Here is a 20,008-nt window from a genome sequence, read left to right on the forward strand (position 1 = left end):
AAATAATCCAAGCAAAAATTAGTTTTCATACAATGACATTTCTCATAATTTCTTAAATCTTCTTTAAAAATTTGTGAATATTTACATTCAACAGAGTCTACATAGAGAAGCAATTACATAACTCAGTTACTTTGCAGTACTTTTCTTATATACACCACCACTAAGAAAAACCTTGATACCCCTAACTGAGAATGTCTTTAGGTCAGGTATTGTATGGGTGGAAAACTGACACAAAATATTACGTGCAAAATAATTATAATCATGTTTCTTTTTTATTTACAGATATGGATTCCTATAAAAAGTTAAGTGAAATTGGCGTCCATTTATTCCAAGCAAGAAGATATGATTATTGTATTAAGATTTTAGAAGCTGCTCAGAAATTTCAGACAAATCAGAAAGGAATAACAATGAGAATTTTACTGACCTTAGCCAATGCTCACTCAGCTTGTAAACACAGTGAACAAGCCATTGGAATTTATCAGGAATGTCTATCGACGGCCATAGCTACACATGAACAGATCTACCAGACAAAAGCACTTGTTAATATTGCTACCCTTTATCTTGAGAGTAGGGACACTCATCAGGCTATTGTGTACTATGAGAAATTGTTGCATTTAGAGGCAGAATTAGAGGAAGAGGCTGGTTCTGAGAGAGATTTTCCAGAATTCTGGACTCGTGAGTTGCAGTGCGGACTGAGGCTCAATTTAAGTATAGCCTATAAATCTATTGGTCAAATGCATCAGGCTGAACATCATGCTAGGAAATATATCAAACTATTAGAGCATTTTGGATTAGAAGGCAGAATAAAGTCTGAGTCATATCACAACACAGGAATGTTGAATGAGATCCTTAGTAATTATGATGAAGCTTTGAAAAATTATAATTTGTACTTGCATTCTTCCAAAGGAAATAAGGATAGGAAGGGAATGGCTCAGGCTTACGGCTGTCTAGGAAGTGTCTATGCCTCACTAAGAAACTGGAAGCTGTCAATTACCTATCATGAACAATATGTTGCCATGGCAAAAAGGTTCAAGGACACTAAAATGTTGGTTATGGCATATGAAATGTTAGCTGATGCTTATCTAATGAAAGAAGATTATGAGAAGTCAATAGAAAGTTATGATTTGATGTTAAATGCAGCCATACCAACTGATTATCGAACCAAGGCAACTTCATTGTGTAAAACAGGAAATGTCTATAGGGAAATGAAGCGATATCAACATAGTTTGTTTTATTATGAACAGGCATTAGACCTAGCTGAGGATTTAGAATACCTTGATATTCATAAGATTTGTCAGTACAATATAGCTTGTATACAGCAACACTCTACTCAGCTGAAAGACATTGAACAGGCTAGAGAATATTTTGAAGCCTTGATACCATTTTATGAGACTAAAATCAAGGAGCACAAAGATGAGGACACATATTGTCCACCTGACTATCAGAAACAACTTACTGAGTGCTATGATGGCATGCAATGTGTATTAAGTAAGCTTGGAAATAAAAATGAGTGTTTACAGATTGCAGAAGCTTATCGAAAGCGATATATAACTCAAATGCCTGGTTATGTTGCTCCTCACATGGGACTACAATTAGATACAGTTGATCATTTACTGAGAATTGTCAATGAGCAGAATTCTAATGTGTTGTATTATTCCCTGCTGCCAGGTAGACTATTGATATGGGTTTTACTTCCTGGTGAGGGGATTGTCCGTTTCTATTCTGGGAAATCTGAAGAAGATGAAGGAATGATTAGTCAGGTATGGAATATCTAAAATGAATAAAATGTGGTTTTCTTTCAGTGAAATTCTCAGTAAAATTATTAGGATTTGTAGGCATTTTTTTTCCAAAAGCACCTTTTTATTTAAAGAAAATTGCTTTAATTTTCAAAAGCACATAGTTCAGAATTGGTTAGGTTTAACTCTGTCCTGGAAACCTGGGACATGATACATATACTGCACATGGTACTGTACTTAGCCTGTTTCATTAGATATAAACAACTTTTAAAAAATAATATTCATCCATCATGTGAGAAATATTATTTCAATAGAACACACTTTTAATTGAAAACCAAGAGTATTGATTCCAGAATCTTCAGCACAGGATCTGTTTGTGGTTTTTGGTACTATTTCTTGAAATTGTAGAGTTTATTTAAAATGATTCTATAATTTTGGTAAGTACCCAAATTCATCTACAGTCATGTATTGTTAATCATACTTATCAAGGAGTTTACCAAAGATGTCTGTGATAAAAAAAAGTTCATGTTCATAAGTGGAATATTCAAATATATTGCTTATTTTCCAGGTTCAAAGTTTACTAAAAGAAATCCGAGGTGACATGGATTGGAAAGAACTTCTAAACACATGTGAAAACAGGGCCATTCCACTTAGTGAAGAAAAACTGAGTCTGAAACGACACAGAAACTTAATGCTTGGGAGAAACAAACCAAACCAAGCTACTCATGACAATGAAAACAATAATAGTCAAGATCTATCAAACAAATCTGCTTGTCACAGGCTGTTTAACCTTCTAGTTGCCCCTGTCGAAGACATTCTTATGAAACTTGATCAAGGAAGTAACTTGATCATCGTCCCTGACAAAGATCTGTTTTACTGCCCCTTTACTGCACTCCAAGATTGGAGCCATAACTATCTGTACACTAGGCACCATATTACAATAGTGCCAAGTCTGTATATGTTGGAAAAATGTATAAATAATGAACTAAATTATCTCAAACAGCAAGATGACTTGGAATTCTTAAGGTCACAGGCAAGAAAAGGTGGTTTGAACAAGTTTATTTCAAAAACAGTACTATCGAATATGACAAGCCCTGCTGATGATGATGACTCTTCAGAATCTGTAATGTTGGATTTACGTAAAGTATCAAACCCACGGTTAGTCACAACACAGCTGTCAATGAAATCAGACCTTGATGAAAAATTTGATCAGTCAAGAGAAGCAACTAACTTTACTGTGGATGGCTCAAGAATGACTCCTAGATCTCCTACTCAGAACTTACCACAGCTTCCTGAGAGGTACAGTCGAAAAGCTGGTGAAATGCTGGCCAGAGTAGGCAGTCCCACGTCACTAGAGGCATTGCTCAGTCTCCATAGTTACACAACTCTGGCTACAAGGACTTCTACTGGTACTGACATTACATCTTCATCCAATGTGGTGACAGAGTACCAACAGATCAGTGATAAAGACAGATGTTTAGCAATAGGCAATCCACAACTTCCAGAAAGGTATGATTATTAAAAAGGGAGATAACTTATTATTTTATTCAAAAGTAAATTATATGTGACAAATTATTGCAGTGTATGAAATTTGATATACTGTAAACATACTAATTTTCCCTATTTTCGTGGTAGACAGAAAACCGTGAAAAACAGTACCCACGAAATTGATTTAAAACTACATAATGCCAAAAAAAAATTTAAACTGCGAAAATTGATATCCACGAATATATTCAGTTGATAGAATCCTTGAAAATTAGCAACCACAAAAAATTAATAGGTTTGCAGTAGTGAACAAGGTGTATGTAGATAGAAAAGTATAAGATTTTGTTTAACATTGAGAAATGTATATAGATGACTTTGTATATACATGTGCATTTATGTGAAATGATAGCCAGAAACTAAAAAAATGTTTTTGTAAATGTTATTTTAGTGCGATATTACATGGTAGTGTATGGAAACCTGCTTGTATCAGTCTTCCTGCTGCCAAGAGAGAATTATCAGCTGTTGGTGCATGGTTAGATGTTACACCAGTTACAGGTGCTGAAGCTACTAAGGAGGCTTTTCTGAAAGAAATACTATCTTCCACTGTTATACACATAGGTAAACGATCTTCCACTGTTATACACATAGGTAAACGATCTTCCACTGTTATACACATAGGTAAACCATCTTCCACTGTTATACACATAGGTAAACCATCTTTCACTGTTATACACATAGGTGATATGTAGTACCTTTTCCTTTGTATAATTTTCTTTATTCTGAATAAACATTTTATTGGTATACGAAGGTTTACAGATTCATGGGTTTTTATCCCAATCCCTACCCCCTGTTTTGCACCAACCAAGAGGTACATTGTATATAGTGATCATGGTGTCTGGCTTTCTACAACTTTATCTAAATAGTTTTCTCTGCATCTACTTAATACGGCTACTTGATGTATAGTTGGAAGCTTTAAACAGACATGCCATATCATTGAATTGGATTTGAGACTGAAGCAACATAAACTACCTGTTTAATGACTCCGTATTTTGACCATAAGTTACTGGAGTAGGCAGTGGAAAATATCCTGAAAAGGAAAATTTATTCACAGCTTTTTTTAGTTTTAAGTTTTTGTTATTAGACGTATTAGATCCTTGATGGATGATGTTTTACAGGTATTTGAATATGAGATTTTATCTATGCAAGATAATTATGATAAGTAATATCCAATAAATAATAATATTATACAGTACTATTGGCATCAAATATGTATTCATGGTCTGTAATCAATCCAATTTAAATGAGAGCTTTATTCAGTCATGGTTTTGAAATATTTGCTTATTGAAGTTTTGATAACATCTCATTAGATGTTATTTCAAGGGTAAATACTGATTTGAGTGATCTTGTATATTTGTCAAATCAGTTATAATCATAGTTTTTTTTTTAAAAAGAAATGTTTTTGTAACTAAATTCAAGTTGTTTTTTTTTTTATTTTAGCCACCATGGGATGTTGGAAGGAGGGTCTCCTTGCCTTTACTCCAAACCCAGTCCGACAGGAATCTGGACCGCCTGAGCAGACATCTTACATTGTATCCACTAGTGATATTCTAGCTAGTAAACTGACAGCTCAGCTTGTTGTACTCAATGTTGGTTTTAACCCTCACAGGAGCCAGGAGACAATAGGACAGGGATACAGTCTACCTACTGCTTTATTGGCTGCTGGTTTGTATATAGTAGTAGATGCATACATTTGAAATTGGGACATAAAATGAATTTTATATTGAGACTTTTTTTCAGTATTTGAAAGAAAAGGATTTAAGTTTTCTTTCTTTTTATAGTTTGTAGAATTAGCGTAATTTACTCCAATTATTTACATTTTAACGTATAGATTGGTATATATATTTGTCATTATCGCATTGTGTATAACAAGACAGATGGAAAACCATTTTGAATGTGAAACTTGAAGAATGTCATAGTACTGTAAATTCAGAAAACAATGATAAAATGGAGTTTCCATGACTTATTTTAATGCTTATATGACTAGCTTCTCCTTATTTTTTAAATAAGACCCACGTTTTGTGTTGCATGAAATGGTGATGGTGGTTATCGCAAAATTCTGTTGTAATGTTAGTAAAATTGGGCAAAGTAATCTATGACGTTGGAAATAATATATGTCTATGACATTGATCATATGTTTATCAGTTTTGCTACGGCTGTCCTCTAAGGACCTTGGAAGCATGTCCTATAAGAATCAGAAATCAATTAATAGATAATTGCATTTTTGTTATTGTATAGTGTGACCGTAATACAATGTATAAACTTAAACCATTTATAGAAAATTCTACTTTTGTGTTGGTGATTTCATGTCCTATTTTTAAAATGATTTATGAATTTATAGTGATTGTTTTCCTAATTGTATGAGATGAATGTTGAAAGTGTATATTTTGTTGACCAGTTGTGTATTTTGTGTAAATCTGTGTGTTACACTTTGTAGGTGCTCAGTGTGTGTTGGTTTGTTCATGGCTTATCTCTAATATTGCCAGAGAGAAGTTTTTCTACAGATTCTACTCAGAATTACAAGAGGGTTGTCTTGTCACAGAGGCTATGTATACAGGGATGAGATACCTTCAGAGTGATGAGAGGTAGCTATATTTTTACCAGTAAAGTTATGATGGTTATTCTGTATTGCTGCTTTGCATCTGACTATTTTTTTTGTTTTTTTCTGTCTTTCGTTTAGTTGCATCCTGATCAAAATGTGAGACACACTTAGACCCTAGGGAAATCTGAACCCCTAGTAGGTTAATTTATTCAGCAATATAAACTATGAAAAATAAGAACATAACAGTTAAGTATATATTTGAATACATCAATGATTTATTAATATGTCCCACGTTATTTGTATTGAAATGCATAGATCATTAAACATCAATTATTTACACAGATATTCTGACATTCACAACTGGAGCACCTTTACCTTGATTGGTAAGAATGTGTCCATCAATCTGAAACAGATCAGACATGCCATGTTAGATCAAACTTTAGATACTACAGAGAAACTGGTACAAGAACAGACAGGGAAGGAGCTTCTCAATCCTAAATCAGTTGTTCCTGCAGGTAAGTGTATCTGTAAGAGGTTTGAGATCTATTTCATTATAGTCACGTTGAGCTAGAAAAAAAATCATCTAATATCTAAACAAACTGCAACAAAAGATTTTTAGGTTTTAATCTTTAACATTATGACCCAAATAAACACAGAAAATAGTCTTACAAAATCGATCTTGCGGAATCCTAAAAATAAGCTTTTCCAATTTCCTATGGAAATTGACATTAGAGAAGGGAAGTAACTCTGTACATAATATTAATTATGCCTTTTCTACCAAATAAAATGTAGGAATAGTAAACATTTTATCATTTATTAGAGGATTGCCTACAACTTAGGAAAATTGTTCACATTTACTGAACAACCTAGATTTTGTAACTAAATAGTAAACCATGAGTCCATTTTTAAGATAATAAAATTCAAGAATTTCAACGAGGCATAATGCTATAAATTTTAATTCAAACATTGCCTTTTGCATTTTGTTAAGGTTGAAATTTATTTTAACTGAACTATTATGATAACTAGTTCCCGACCCAATTATTCAACTCATCTCATCCAATTATTTTTGTTCTTGTTTTTGTTACAGTATACAAAATTCTGATTTTTGAATGAATAATAATCATATCAAAGTACATAAAAGTGTTCAAAGAGTAAATAGTTTAGCAGTTGTGGTTTCAATAGTTACATGGTAGTTATGAATATATATTGCATTTTTTGTTTGAAGTTCCCACACGAGAAGAGAATCTGACCACTATACAGAGAGTACTTGGAGATATTTTACAGAACCACAAGTACCATCCTTTGATTGTTCCTGATCTTATTGACCTGGTAAATACGTTATCAGAACATACCTATTGGTTTTGATATACATATTGTAGTTTGGGTTGTTCCATTTTTTTTTTGGAAATTTGTAAGCAAGTGCTTTGTGTGTGTATTATTTGTATTGCCAAAAGTTTGACTTTATTTTAAGTGTCAGTCCCTGTAAGAATCAGGCAAAATGGGAAAAATCAGAAACATGCTTGCAAAAACCCACTGATCTGACTACGTAATATCACTCACGGATACTTTCTCTGTTTGAAAATAACACTATTAGTTATCTACCCTTGAAATGGTAATTTTAAGTGCATTTCAATTAAATTGTAACTCGATGGTCCAGCATGTCTGTTTTCTTTGATTCTGATGGTGCATGATGGGTTTTTTAAAAACCATGTTTCACCTACAGCCTGATTATTACAGGGACTGACACTTAATCGCAATAAGTATAACTCACACTATTGATATTCACATACTACTAAAGGTTTTTTTTTCTCTTTTAATTAAAATCACATTTTTGCTCTAAATGAAAGACTAATCAAGGGAACCAAAGTTATAGTGTTAATCAAAAGAATGTTATCCATTGACAAAGACCAGACATGGAAAACAGACATGCACGACAAAAAACATGAAGTAACTAAAATCATACAAACAAAGTAACAAAAGCAAATGAGCAACTTGGACTCTACTAAAAACTGGGAGCATGGACCAGGTGCACCGGTAGGGTAAGCATCCTCTGCTTTTCTTGAAACACACACTCAGTTGCTCATAAAAAGTCAAGTCTGGGGTAGACAAACGAGGAAAGGAAAACCATGACATGTTGAATAAATCAGTTTTTATGGCACAGATAGATACACCGTAACGATCCATGAGCTCATGATGACGACCATAAAACTTCTGTAGTGAATTTTACCATTCCTGCTCAATTATACAGGTCCTTTGTCAAGCTGTGGAAAAAAAAAGATCACAAATTTCTTGGATACAGAACTATGATTACTGTAAACAAATTGAATATTTATACATGCCTAATTCTTTGGAAGTACATCAAACGATAATTTGGATTGCAATGTACACTGTGTAAACTGAACACTTATTTCAATGGAACTCTCTGTGATATTTTTTTGTTATGATTTTGAATTTTCATTCCCTATGTTTTTTCTGTAAGATGTTTTTTAAAACATGTCTATTGACACTTTTCAGTTTGACAGTGCCTTGAAGAGACTACACACTCAGGAGAACAACAGACAGATAAGCATTGTGACAGATAATATCCTACATAGTCAATCTGCCCTTGATCTCCTCAAATTACTGGGTTTTCATTTCCAAGCTAAACCTAATGACCTAATGAAACCATATGTGGTGTACCCACACTGGAACAAAGATGAATTATTGATACCTACTTACGATGCGCTCAGGGCAGTTGTTGGTAAATCATTCTTTTCTGTTTATTTATAGATTTGTTTTCAAGTTTTGACCAAGATACATAGTACATGTACTAGTATATCCTACTTTAGAGTAGATGACTTTTCATGAACTGCAAAAACATCTAAATTGTCCCAAAGGTGGTTATGCAAGTATAACATGGTATACCAATCCTCATAAAATTTAAATCAAGAGTAAAAAAATACCGTTTTATACAATTTACAGTCTTTAGTAATGGTCTGTATTTGCTCTGTATAGCAGCCAATCACACCAAAGATTTTAAAATTGGTAGCCCCTGATTCTCAACCAAGGTTGTGGCATATGAGAGATATGCTATTTTAGACTACTGTGAAAGGACCAATTTTCATGGTTTTCTTGGGTAGGCCTAAACATGAAATTTGGTTCTCTACAACAAGGAGATTTCCTTTGATATATCTATACTAAAAATCTCAAAACCATGAAATCAAGAATCCACAAACTTGTATTTCTTACCTAATCCAAAAAAATTGGTACTCACAAATTAAGGTACTTTCACAGTAGTACAAAGCAAGGGTCTGTTTGATTGATCAAATGTTCTTGTCAAGAAATGCACAGAGTACCTGCTTTTAGACATAAAAGCACAATCAATCAATCTCTTTTTGATTTCAGAGATTTAGATTTATTGGTCCTGTAGGTCTAAGTCAATTCCTTTCGTAAATACATAAATGTTAACAGAGACAAAAGGTTTTCATTCTTTTTTATACAAGCATTGCTGTATATTTATAAATATTTACAGATATATCTGGGGATAAAAACTGCACACAGAACTTACATGATATTTTGCCAGCTCCACAAGAGCAAATCTCTCTAATGGTGGATTTGGTGAGTAACTTTTGTTAGGAACACGTCAGTACTGTAAAAAGATCTTATAAATATACTTTTCTATTCGTTTAAGGAATTACTTATTTTTACTGTCTATGAAGAAATTAACCTCTGTTTCATAGTGGACACTAACTAACCTGTGAAGTGGTTCATGTCCATGGGCTTTAAGGTTCTTATGAATGGACAGAAAATACAGCAGTAATTCTTTCACAAATATATCACAATTATAGTTCTTATACTGTTAATTTTAATTTAGTATTAAATTTCAACATGTTAATCATCAAATAGCGTTTGATAGGATCCTGTCACAAAGTTATGTTTATGAACATAGATATTAACCTTAGAAAATTCTAAAGCGAGAGATCTCCCTCTCAAAAGTTTCTCAAAGTGGAAGATTTGCCGAGGTTTTGTTTTTGGGATATGTTTTATTTTTAGCAACATATCTTATTGAACTTCAATCCAATTTCACTGCTACAATTTCCCTTGTCCTTCCCTGCCCTGAGAGATGACACACAATGTTTTCCTCTATTACAATGATAATAATGGTCTTTATCACAGGTGTGAGATTAATTTGTTTTGACAAGTAATTTACTATGAATTAAAGGCCAAAATTCAAATAAGACAGGAGAAATTTCTTTAAGCAGCTATATTTCCCACTTTGACATGGGCACATAAGCAGGAGATTGTTGATTTTTTTTTTAAATATCGGGAGGCTCTTGCCAAGAGCAGGAGACTTAGCACTTATATATGAGTTATGTTACTTCTGAAAATGAAAATATATACATTCAACTTATTTAATTTTTCATATTACATAAATTTTCTTGAGTTTTTTCACAAAAAATATGCTATTTTGTTATTATATTTATGTAATTGATTTTAGTTAGTTCTTATTTGCAGCTAGCCATAACAAAACATGCACCAGAAATCCAGCTTAAAGTGTCAGATTTATCTGTCCGTCCACTGTGGCAAAATGTCAAGGCCAGAAATGTACTGATGTCTTCGGGCTTCCATCAAATTGGCATGATACTCAACTTTAATAGAACTCCAATGAATAGGTATGTATTATATCAAATAAATACACAATACATGCATATTTCTGCAAAATATCAAATTTATTTGACAAGCTTTAGTAACAGTAAGATCATAAGGGTTCCCTAAGCTAATCTGACTGCTATGAAATGTGTTCAGATAAATATATTGATATTTTTCGGCAATGTTCATGGATTGTTTATATCCTGCAACCATATTTTCTGAACAAAACATGCAAACTTTGTACAAAATAGTTTAATTTCTTCAGCAAAATTTTGCATAAGCCTCTTTTGAATTGTTACCTGTGTCCTGTTTTTGACATTGCTCATAACTGAAATGGTAACCAGGAGAAGATATTATGCAGTGGAGGAATAAAGCTTTATGTTATTTGACACTGTGTATTACTCTTTATTTGAAAAGTAGAAAGCTTAGTTGCGGGATAAACTATTTCACACCATATTGATTAGACACAATTAATTGTTGACTTCATGGAATATATTGTTAAATCACAAGTGATATAAGATGGTCAAATGTAATCCATGTACATTGATAATGTGCAAAAAATGAGTTTTCCACACATTAATTCTGTTATTTGTTTATACCCCTTGCATAAAATATAAGAATCTGTCTGCCAGTCTGTCCATTCTGCCCGTCCTTCCATTCATCAATCCATGTTTCTTGTAATTGCAACTCCTCGTAACACATACTCCTTAAGGGATTTAAATGTAGTTTTAATGAAAGATTGGTAATCATATGTAGATGTTTATGACGGAATGTAATTTTTGTCAAAAGATTCGAAGGGAGATAACCTAAGGGTTTTACATGTCAAAACCTCATAAGCACAACTTCCCTAAACTGTTTAAGGGATTTTGATGAAATTTCATAGGAAGATTAAGTATCATTTGATATGTATTATATGGTATGGTTACTGTTGGAGGTCCCCAAAAGGAGATACTCCAACTTGAGGGTTTTACATACATGTTTAAACCATTAAGTCTAGCCCAAGGGATTTTGATGAAATTGAATAGGAAAATTTGGCATCATATGTAGATGTGCATGAAGGAATATAAAACCTCCGGGGAACTCCAAAGGGAGATAATTGAACTAAAGTATTTTTACATATAACACTTGAAGCAGGGAATATTCTGTTTATGAACTTGCTGACTGTATTTCTTGTAGCTTTTGTGCTACTTTACTTGTATGAAACTTGTATATTGGCATCATTTTTCCAGGTGTCGGATGACATCAGTGTTACAGTTTTTCTTGGCTGTCAGTGCCCACAAGAGCCAAGTACTGCTGTACAGATTAGATGTGAATCTCCTAGGAAAACCTGGTGTCAGCAAGGTACTATAGACTTCTACTGAATTCTCATGTGTGAAGAGACAAACAAAAAATACCTTGTTACATTTTATTTCTTCAGGACAAAGAAAATTAATCATTTTTTACAACAGAATTTGACAAAATCTTATAGATTTTGTTCATGTTTCCAGAATTGAGCTTTACTTGTTAAAAACAAAACACTAATAAGGATATGAAATGTTTATTGATAATACAGTTCCTAATTATGAAAAAAGTGAAATATATCTTCAACTGTATAGACTGCCTTTTCAAAAGAACTCTTTTCTGTGATGTTATATGAAGCATTTTGTTTCCTGTTGTAATCAATGACTCAACTTGAACATTCAAGAGAGATGTTTCTCATATATTGGTGGTTTTGACATTTTTTCTCTCATGCTAACACATTCTTTATTTTTTCAGAGTGCGATGTTTGCTGAGGCAGGAAAGCTGCCATCATTGACACCATTAATTCTACCAAGGAATCAGGTATTTTTACATAACCATGTGGTACCTAAGTCTTGTAATGGAGAGATAAATATTTTCTATACATAATTTTTTACTCGTATGAACAATTAAAAAACTGTTGTCTTAAATATCTTTAGAATGCTAATTTTCATGGTTTGTCATTCCACACACTGTACAGGTAATAATTTTTGTGATGCACGGACAAGCATGAAAACTAGTACTTGCAAAATTGATTTTCAACACTATGAACCTAAAACTTTTTTTAAAACTGTGAATATTGATACTCACTAATATGTTCAATTGACTGAATTGGTGGAAATTAGAAATCGTCAAAACTAATACGTTTACAGTACTTAAGATTGTGCCATCTTCTTTTTGTCATCAAGTTCAGTTGAAAAAAATTATTAAACTCTCTCTGACATTATGCTATATAGCTACCAAATAGGTCTTTTCAATTCTAAATCAGCTGCGAAAGTTATTGTCATAACTCAGTTTCTACATTGAAGATATATAATAAAAAATTATATATATTCACACATATATGATTGTTTAAGTTTTGATTTTATTTTTCAGTTGAGGATGAGCACACCGTGGTTAACAAGACCAGAGAGAACAGAAGAAATGGAACAAAAGATCAAACTGGCAAGAAGGTAATATATAATGGTATACTGATTGTCTTGGCATTAATTTTAAGCAAAATAACTAACCAAATTAATTGGTAGAAGCTTATCATACAAGGATGAATTTTATTGGTAGAAGCCCTATCCTACAGGGATGATTTTTGTTGGTAGAAGCCCTATCATACAGGGATGATTTTTATTGGTAGAAGCCCTATCATACAGGGATGAATTTTATTGGTAGAAGCCCTATCATACAGGGATGAATTTTATTGGTAGAAGCCCTATCATACAGGGATGATTTTTATTGGTAGAAGCCTATCATACAGGGATGAATTTTATTGGTAGAAGCCCTATCATACAGGGATGAATTTTATTGGTAGAAGCCTATCATACAGGGATGAATTTTATTGGTAGAAGCCCTATCATACAGGGATGAATTTTATTGGTAGAAGCCCTATCATACAGGGATGATTTTTATTGGTAGAAGCCCTATCATACAGGGATTGATTTTCTTTAATAGTATTAATGTTAATATCAACCTGCATAAGTTATGAGATATCTTTCATCTTTTATACCATGTTAAATACGATGAATGTCATAATGGGGCCACATTTGGAAGTAAACCATGTGGCCTGATTGGATATTAGCACATTTGTTTTTAGACAACTGCATTTGTATTTCTTACTTAATATTGATTAATGTCAACTATCACCATGGTAATGGGTACATATACTATATATAGATTTTATTTTTATCATTGTGCAACCTGTTACTAATTTATGTTTTATTATATGCAAATTGTACCCTTGGTGTGTGTTTATATTTAAGCAAATAAAATTATCTATCTGTTATATTAAACTTTTCCTACTTTAAGGTTTGTACTTATCATTACAATTCTTTATAAACTTGTATATATACTTCTGACTTTTGCCAAGTTCCCCTTTCCCGTTGTTCCACCATAAATCTTCCTTGGTCATAGTAGACTCAAGCTTCTACAAACATGAGGTCAGACCATGTTGTAACCTGGTACACATGAAAATGATAACTAATCCTTCTGAAAATGTATAGTTTACCATCTAAGTGCTTGTATGAAGAAGTTGCCATTTACTGATTCTATGTACTTCTTGATAATTTCTTTTCAAAGCTAAAATATTTTTACCTTTAAATGAATCACTACTATTTAGAGTTTAAAGATTTCTCATGTATCTTGTTGAAAATAACACCAAACTTACATGTGTATTAAAAGCATGATTATTTGCATGCATTGTCTTTTCATTTTTCCCTTACTATCAGTCTTTGACTGTTATAGAAAAAGGAACTGATATGGTGAAATGCAACAAATGCGCCATCGTATTACCATTATAAAAATAGTAAATACTTACCGAGATGGTCTGTCAGATTGTAGCCCTCAAGGCAGATGTCAAGATCTTGAGCTGATAACTAAGGCCATGTATAATCTATAAATAAACCTATATTGAATTATATTTTCAGTAAATCTGACCTCAAACAGAAATACCATAAGCATATAGACAGAGCTAAAACATGGCACCAGATTACAGTAGCTGCTCAGGTAATAAAATAAAATAAGGAGATACATTTACCATGAGAGACTATCTGATAAGGTCCAAAACCAGAAATAATTTTATTTATTTTTTTTTTAATTTAAATGAATGAATGATTTAAATTTAGTGTTGGCAATTCAATTTCTGGAAAGGAAAGATGTGTAATGGGAAATTACAATACTGAATATTGAGGATGGTATATTTTTTAGGAAATGTTCACCGAGCCCTTGAATCTTCCTTCATCAAAATCTGAAAACAATTATCAGTTGGGTACCATGACCTTGCTGATAACTGTTTTTATATTATTTTAATAAAAAATTTCAAATTAATATGCAAGAACTATTAACCCTATAACCAATGATTTTTGCAGACTGCCAGAATGGTACTCATTTCATCCCCAAAAATTTGGTTCAATTCTAAATAAAATATTAACTGAAATTATATTCTACTATTTTGATTTTTGTGATTTTCGTTTTACCATGAAATAACACAAAAATTGGAATGCCACAAAAATTTCCTGTTTAATAGTAACTAATTTACTCTCATGGTATTTCTATCCCTAAATAAGTACAAATTACAGGTGGAGTTGAAGTTGAAGCAGTATGATTTGGGCAAAGTTTTTTAAAATGTTTAAGTAAGGGGGTTTTTAAGGCATGAAATAGTCCTCGGCATACAAGAAATTCTTTCAGTGACCCTCAAATTTATCAGAAGTGTGGTTTTCTAGCTGTTTTATGACAAAACAACTTAATATACCACTTATTTGAAATTTTGGTTGTAAATTGGGTAAATATTGCTCAGGATATATAAATTTTAGTGCTTTCAAGGGGAAACCCCAACAAATAGTGATACTTAGCTGGTATGATAGTTGCTGGACTGTACCAGTGCTTTACAAAATCAAAAACAGGCATTGCTTTTCTGTCTAAAAACCATGCAGTGGGTGGTTTGTCTTATATTTTTTTTTATAATTTTTAGTGGCCTACATGTATTTAATGCACTCAGTAATATCCTTGAAATGTTTGTTGTCCCCTGTGATGCGTCGCAAGGGAATATGGAAATGCCAGGCGTCCGTCCGTCGGCATTTTGTGCACTTTTTTTTTATATGCATTTACCAAATAAGTTTGTTTGTTGGTATGTGGCCTTATTATGAAGAGTTACAGATTAGGTTCGACTTTGGTTATGGTTGAATGATTTTTATGGAAGTTATGGCCCTTGGACTTAGAAAATTTCAGTGTATATATAGTTTTCCGTACTTTTTTGTAATGCTTTCACCAGTTGATTTTAGATTTTAGATGCAGTCTTACTATGAGAAGTTACAATTTAAATTTGACTTTTTACAGAAGTTATGGCATTTGGACTTAGAAAATTTCAGTGAATTTAAAGTTTTTTCCTCACTTTTTTTTTCACAGGAAACATTGGAATGCTGTTCTTTTATTTCTTTAGGCGTGCTTTTACTGGGTATTATAAAACAAATTTTATGTCATGTAGATTCTGTTCTTCTACATTTTAGTATTTACTGTGGCATGCCTGTGAAGAGCAAACAAAAGATTTGTTTAGTGGCATTGTGATAACTTGTCACATTTCCTATGATAGGTTTTTTTCTGTGAAAATTATTTTCATTGATGTTGAGTATAAATGTTCTTTTGCACTAGGAATTATAAAATGCAAATGTTGTTTTATTTGTTTAAATTAATATTTACTATTTATTTCAAATATCAAACATTTTTTTAAAAGTGAACATTTTATGTATAGATGTGTACATAAATTGGAAATCTTCACCAATTTTCCAGTACCTGCAGGAGTCTATTATCCTGTGAAAGCCACATTGCAGGATAATTTATTGTAGCAACCACTTTTAATATGCTCAAGTCAAGTCAATTCAATTAATACAATCGTAATTACTAATATCTTTTAACTGCTTACTTTGGAATATAGACACCAGAACCTGAGGTAAGGGAGATAATTCAGCTGCTGATTTGTCAATTTGATGCAATCATTTTTTTAAAAGCAGCTTAAACATTTTTAAAGCACATTAAATTTACCCATATGTTATCGAGTTTGGTACATATTTCAAAGTATTTCCATACACCATTGCAATATATTAATCACATCGGTGGGATATGCTGAGGGAACACTCAGATTTTAAGGAGCTTTTGTGCACTTTTTATTGGACCTGAAAAAAAAGGGTATTTAAATTCATCACTTGCTAACATGGATTGTAAAAAGAGAAATGTCTCTTAAAATTGTACAGTTGACACATTTCTAAATAATTGACTTTACAGAATGAGAAACCTGAGGTAATAGCATGTTGTATTGTTCTGTGATCAACCTTACAATGTTTAGATTATTCCTGTGTCTTTATTTTTACATTATAATTTATTTTTGTTTTTGAAGTCTTGAGAATTCTAAATTTGAACATGTAATTCTGTGTAAGTTAATTATTTCTATCCATATCATAGTTAAAACTTGAGAAAAAAGAAAATTCCTTTTGGTCTCATGATTTCTATTAAATAATTCATGCATGCTTGTACTTTTGATTTCAGTTTTATGCATGATGCTCATAATCGAGTTTTTCTTTAAATTTTTGTGTGAAATTACTGACATTTTTTCCAGATATTTAGTTGACCTTCTCATCATCTGTTTTGTTCTATTTGCTTTCAGTACTGTATGAAACTTTACTGCCCAGATATTTAGAAAACTGTTAGTTTTAGAGACAAAATTACACAAACCTTGTAAACCTTGATATGTTGATTAGAAATGTTTTATTGTGATTCCCACTTAGGGTTGTCCCCATATTTGTTGTATTATCTTTATATCAATTGTGTAAAGAAATAAAAACTAAGAATGTTTGAATATGCTTCACACTCAGTTGCTCATAACATTGAAAAAAGATACATGTTTTATTGAATTTATTAGGTGTTTGATATTTAACTTCCTTTTTTTTATTATTAAGTTCATGATCTTAGAACAGATTAAATACAAATGTACCTAAAATTGTTGCTTAATGAAACTTTTTGTACATTGTTGTTGCAATAAGGATTTGTTCAAGGAATCAAGAAGTTTCACTTTCATTTTTGGGTCCATATTTATAGAAAGGGAGCTAAGATTAATCTCTCACTTAATTTTCCTACTGCTAGTAATTACAACTAATGATATAAAGTCAAAAACTTATCTTTCTAGGCAAATGAAGAATTGGCAAAGTATGGCAGGCCAAGATCAACACCATCTAAAGTCAAGGTCAAATCTGGTGCCTCAGCTTCACTGGACAGGGTACCAGTCAAGAAAGAGAGATTGATGGTTATACCAGAGGTGGACCAGAGACGTGACTACGCCCACTATGTGCTTCATCAGAGATTGTCAACCATTGATAACAGACATAAAAGTGATGTGATGAAGTTGTATTTACCTTACATACAAAGTACCTGATATATTCTGTCTTAGTGATTTCAATTCACATAAAAAATCTTTAGAACTTTCTGGTTAATTGTACTTGAAGTTTCCAAGGAGAATGGAAATGCAGCCTACAGTGTCATCTGAAGGAAAGATAGCTTGTCCAGAGCTTTTAAAACTATGACATTTCAAAAGTTATTTTAAACAATATTTTGAAGATCCAAGCTAATGCCTTATCACTATGTTGAAGCCATGTTAAAGTCAAAGTAGTCATATACTAATGGTATTTACTGAGGATTTTTAAATAGGCTTTGAATAATTATATAGTATACATTGTAAATATCTTTGCTTAACTTTGTTATTCTGATGAAATGAAAATTCTTCTCTTGGTACAAATTGTTTTACTTGTGAATTGGTGTACATTTGTACATTCCATTGATTGTATTGCTTTTTAAGAAGATATTTTATGTAATCTACGATAGCTAGTTATATAACTCCTTGACGAATATTGTTCAATTTTGTTTAAGACAAAAATAATTTAATTTGATTATTTATTTCTCATCTGGGAAGGATTGGTCATTTTCCTTATACTAACTTGGTACTGTGACGTCATTAACGTCAATCGGTCTGCAATCCGCAATTACAATAATACCAAACTAAATAAGGCTTTGATGAAGAGACAAGTCTTTATTTTGGCTTTAATCGATTAGAAATTAAATTTAAGGATTGTTTTTAATTTTTGACCATGTTATACTCGCATAATCAACTTTGGGGTAGTTTACATTTGTTCATAAACCGCTTCGGCCCAGTGTTGTTTATTTTGCATAACCTTGTCAAAAATTAAAAACAGTCCTTGAATATTCCAGGAAACCATATTACCCTTACTTTGAATAGTAAACTAAAATTAAGCTCCATTTTAATTTTTAAGTGAATCGAAAATATTTTCCCATCCTGATTTGTTTTTAGTAAAATGGTTGTAGATGATTTAAAAAAAAAATTAAGCATCATTTAATTTTCACTTACTTTTGTTGTAAAAATTATAATCTAAAACCAGGCATGATGTGGTTGTAGAGATATGTATATATCAAATGTCAGGAAAAGACGGATGATTGATGTTTAAGGGTAACTCAGTAGTAAGTAGCATTTATTAAACCATCCAGTATTATTTAAATATACTTTGTACTGCTAATGTTATTGAGTTTAATACATGTGTTTGTATTGCTGTAAATTGGGAAATTATTTATTATGTATTATTATTGCATTTTATTAGGGTTAAATTAAGAAATAAATCACTGAGACTCCATTTTATCATTGCTGGTCTGGCCATTTATGTTGCATTATTTCACCCCAAGTTTCCTAGATTTATTTCAATTCTAAAAGGAATAGTTTCTCCATATTTTATAAATGGAAACAGCCATTGTATTACATAACTGATATTGAGCAAAATTCTGTTGTGAAGTCATTAAAATTGGGTAAAACTTATCTATGATGTTGGAAATGAGACTGTCATACTTTTATGACATTGGTCATATTTTTTATCATGACTGTGGTCTAAGGACATTGGTGCATGTCATATTAGAATTACCATACTGTTTGGTTATTGTCATTATAATTAACCCAGTAGCTTATTGCAATAATATTAACATCAAAATAATTTCTGAATTTACAGTTAATAAAGTTTGTTAAGTGTCAGATGTGGACTGAGCTTTTTTTTATGACAGGCAAACTTGTATATTAAAAAGTCTTTATTTTTATTATATCCTGGCTTTGAAAGTTGGGGTATAAAGTTATTTATATCAGTATTTGTTACAGGTTCAACACAATTTTATATGATATAGTAAAATGATATGTTTAATGATGAATTTCTATCTTGTTTTGTTTTGTTGATTTTTTTATAAATCTTTTTTTATTTCTACAATTGAGCTGTGATACATAATAAACTATTAATAACTTTTTTTTACTTATTTATGCATGTAAGATTTGCATTAGTTTTACCCTTATTCTGTGTCAAGCTTCACACAGGGTCAGATGTTTGTTTTTCTGTCAAGCTTCACACAGGGTCAGATGTTTGTTTTTCTATGTCAAGCTTCACACAGGTTCAGATGTTTATTTCCTCTCTTAGACAGTCTAAGTCCTTTCAAATTTCTCAGAAATCATGCAGATCATTTGTTGTTTGACAATCTGATAATG

General features: G+C 31.9%; 2 protein-coding genes across 6 annotated transcripts in view; one reads left to right on the plus strand and one right to left on the minus strand.

Moving 5' to 3' along the window:
* The window catches only part of LOC148611398 (Golgi-associated plant pathogenesis-related protein 1-like), an 11,223-nt gene extending 9,538 nt beyond the window's left edge, over positions 1-1,685 (minus strand). Inside the window, exon 1 of the mRNA XM_088591914.1 lies at positions 1,581-1,685. The gene's annotated coding sequence lies outside the window, so the exon portion shown is untranslated. The remainder of the gene's footprint in view (positions 1-1,580) is intronic.
* LOC148611399 (uncharacterized) overlaps positions 1-19,779 on the plus strand; it is a 23,388-nt gene extending 3,609 nt beyond the window's left edge. For 2 of the 5 annotated variants that reach the window (XM_088591906.1, XM_088591907.1), the window contains exons 5-21: positions 283-1,760; positions 2,305-3,245; positions 3,670-3,839; positions 4,719-4,943; positions 5,716-5,863; positions 6,163-6,335; positions 7,046-7,149; positions 8,335-8,560; positions 9,332-9,417; positions 10,315-10,472; positions 11,679-11,790; positions 12,205-12,270; positions 12,823-12,899; positions 14,361-14,439; positions 16,364-16,378; positions 16,711-16,725; positions 17,609-19,779. In XM_088591906.1, the coding sequence (XP_088448032.1) occupies positions 283-1,760; positions 2,305-3,245; positions 3,670-3,839; positions 4,719-4,943; positions 5,716-5,863; positions 6,163-6,335; positions 7,046-7,149; positions 8,335-8,560; positions 9,332-9,417; positions 10,315-10,472; positions 11,679-11,790; positions 12,205-12,270; positions 12,823-12,899; positions 14,361-14,439; positions 16,364-16,378; positions 16,711-16,725; positions 17,609-17,854 (4,319 nt within the window). In that variant the 3' untranslated portion in view covers positions 17,855-19,779. The remainder of the gene's footprint in view (positions 1-282; positions 1,761-2,304; positions 3,246-3,669; positions 3,840-4,718; positions 4,944-5,715; positions 5,864-6,162; positions 6,336-7,045; positions 7,150-8,334; positions 8,561-9,331; positions 9,418-10,314; positions 10,473-11,678; positions 11,791-12,204; positions 12,271-12,822; positions 12,900-14,360; positions 14,440-16,363; positions 16,379-16,710; positions 16,726-17,608) is intronic. The other 3 variants (XM_088591909.1, XM_088591908.1, XM_088591910.1) reach the window with 3 other exon arrangements.
* The last annotated feature ends 229 nt before the right edge of the window (positions 19,780-20,008 follow it).

This window comes from Perna viridis, chromosome 7 (assembly GCF_037379345.1).
Source record: "Perna viridis isolate PV_CMFRI_1.1 ecotype Kerala chromosome 7, ASM3737934v1, whole genome shotgun sequence".
NCBI lineage: Eukaryota > Metazoa > Mollusca > Bivalvia > Mytilida > Mytilidae > Perna > Perna viridis.